The 2,931-nt window shown below is 34.7% G+C and overlaps 1 protein-coding gene across 1 annotated transcript; it reads right to left on the reverse strand.

Annotated features, from left to right (window-relative positions):
* Window positions 1–966: 966 nt before the first annotated feature.
* On the reverse strand, window positions 967–2,931 carry LOC128965041 (forkhead box protein O-like). The gene is made up of 2 exons (XM_054311694.1): window positions 1,745–2,931; window positions 967–1,666 (listed from the first exon to the last, which is right to left on the reverse strand). The coding sequence occupies exons 1-2, from the start codon at window positions 2,870–2,872 to the stop codon at window positions 1,223–1,225; spliced, it is 1,572 nt and encodes a 523-aa protein (XP_054167669.1). The 5' UTR covers window positions 2,873–2,931; the 3' UTR covers window positions 967–1,222.

A 2,931-nucleotide genomic window follows, 5' to 3' on the forward strand; every position in this document is an offset into this window, starting at 1 on the left:
ATTTTTTTTATAAGTTCATAAACAGATAATTGTTAAACAACAAATATTATTTAATTATTAAAAATAATTAATTTTTAATAAAAATAATTGTCTATAAAAAATCATTAATTGACACAAACACAAACATAAAAACAAACACACAATTAATTATAATAATTATAATTATAATAATAAACATACCGGGATAACTTAATTAATAATATACATCATGTTTTTAATATATATATATATATATATCTAATGTATGTTAATAATAATAATAATAATAACAAAAATAATAATTATATTTATATAATATATATATGATTAAATATTATTCACATTATGAGCAAAAAACAAATCAATTGTTATTTAATAATATAATAATTAATTATTTTTAAAAAAAAAATTACCGGTAATCTGTATGATAGGTTAAATATATAACAATTATATATATTAATATAATTGTTATATATATATATGAAACCTTATATATATATTATATTTTATATACATTATATATATTGTTTGCAAAAATGCAACCAAAAAAATTGAGGCAAAATTAATGTTATTAATAATAATAATAATAATCAGTAAAAAAAATAATTGCACTAAAATATTGGCGATTATTATTATTATTATAATTGTTGTAGCTTTTGGTGATTGTTGTTTTATATTAATATATATTAATATATATATATACTTAAATAATAATAATAATAATAATAATAATAATAATAATTAATGTTTACCTATCTATAGATATATAATATTGATATAATAATAATAATATTAAAAAAAAAATTTTAACAAAACATAAACCAAATAACAGGTTTTTTAAAAAAAACAATTGAATTATTAAAATAAAAAAAATTTCATTGAAATTTTCTGAAACATTTTGTTGTTGTTGTTGTATTTTTTGGGATTAATCTATAGTTATATAATATAATAGTAGTATATATATATATATATATATTGTATAATATATTATATCATATCATATATACAATATATATATATATATTATGGCAGTCATGCTTACTCTATGTTTATATACATTTGTTTTTGGGGTGTGGGGTGGGGTGTGTGGAAAGGGTGGTGTGGACAGGTATGTACCTTAATGTTGTGTTGAATGTATTGTACAGTAGTAGTAGTAGTAGTAGTAGTAGTAGTCATCGTATCTGTGTGTATGTGTGTTTGTAGTCCCCGATATACCGGTATATATATACACAGCGATTATATCTCAACGTCTACCGGTATTGCTATTGTCATCGATGGTAAAATCAAAATCAAAATGATCGAGAACCTGTTTGATAACAGCATCGGGATCTAGTTGTCCATCCATTAGATCCAGATTGATATCGTTGACGTCATCGTCACCGACACCGCAATTATTTGGCACCAGTAGATCGTTCATCATGGATACGTCGTCTACTAAGCTGCCATTAATATCATTATTAATGGTAACGGGATCTGCCCGGGGCTGTCCAGTGCTAGGCTGTGGCGAATCAAACGGACTGATTGTGAATAATGTTGGCGATCGGTGTTGTTGTTGTTGTTGTAGATGTGAACCGTTGTTGCCGCCGATACTACTAATTGTCGATAATTGGCCGCCACTTGTATTATCAGGCGATATATTGATAAATATCGGATCAGTTATGCTAATCAATGGCGGAACGGGTGATATCTAAAACAGGTATGCATACAACACAACAATTTTATGAATATATATATATATAAATCTCCTAATAGTTAGTAGACAAACCTGTCGGTTGTCACCCATACTGCTGGACATTGCGGGAGACAAGTGGCCGCCACCACCACCACTGGATTGTGACGACGATAGCGGCGTTTCTTGGCTGCCGTGCCTGAGCTCCGGGTGCTGGACAAGTATCGACGTATCGTTACTGGAGGTATCGATAGTATCGGGTAAGTCCTTCAACGACGATGTCCTGTTCGGTGTCGATGAGGACACCGCCACCACTTCCCGTAAGGTTTCCAACTTTTTCTTCACTCTATCCCTGGCCTTCTTGTACTGGTGTGTGTCCAACGATGACGCCCGACGGCGACTATTCCGCAAACTACTGGCACTTTCGGTAGCCAACTCATCGTTGAGTGTCCACCAGGACGACTGACCGGTACATTCGTTCGGCAGCCGTTTGAATCGTGTATATAGGGACAGATTATGACGGACCGAGTTTTTCCAGCCGCCCGACGAACTACCGGTTCCCTTGTCCTTGAAATAGGGAACATTGTCGACAATCCAGTCGTATACTTGGGATAGCCGTAGTCGCCGATCGGGCGACTCGTTGATGGCACGGGTAATCAGTTCGGCATACGATTCGACGCCCCACGGATTCAGGCGGGATTTTTTGCTGTCCTCATTGCCGCTGCTATTGCTGGCCATACCGCTGCTATCGGTCGACGACATTGACATCGGCGGGTCGATAGTAGCACCGGTATTATTAGTGTCCCTACAGTTAGTGGTGGTGGTGGTGGTCAGGTCGATAAAATCGGGTACATTGTTATTGACGACGGCAGCAGAACCGGGACTAACTGTTAGCAACCGTTTGCGTAGACTTTGTTGGCCACCGTTTTGTTGATATTGTTGGTCACCAGCAGCTCCTCCACGGCTACCATTGTCTTCAAGTTCGCGCATAATAGCGGCCAGTTTGCTATCGACGGCCAGTACAGTATTGACATTATAGTTGTTAGACTCGGCGGCCACCACTACCTCCTCGTCCTCTTCATCTATCGGCGAATCAGGTTTTGGTTTTAGTGGCCACGTATGGCTGCGCGATCGGAATGGCTGATCCAAACTAAACCAATCCAAGTCCAGGTCTAACTGTGACGGAGACTGTAGTTCCCTGTTTGTTGTTGTTTGTTTGTTCATGGTGATTTTATTTATTTTTTAAATTTTTAATTAATCATAAAATTTATCTAGTATAGTTT

The sequence above is a fragment of the Oppia nitens genome, unplaced genomic scaffold (genome assembly GCF_028296485.1).
Source record: "Oppia nitens isolate AA-2021 unplaced genomic scaffold, nextdenovo-longstitch-racon4-pilon3 scaffold16_pilon_pilon_pilon, whole genome shotgun sequence".
NCBI lineage: Eukaryota > Metazoa > Arthropoda > Arachnida > Sarcoptiformes > Oppiidae > Oppia > Oppia nitens.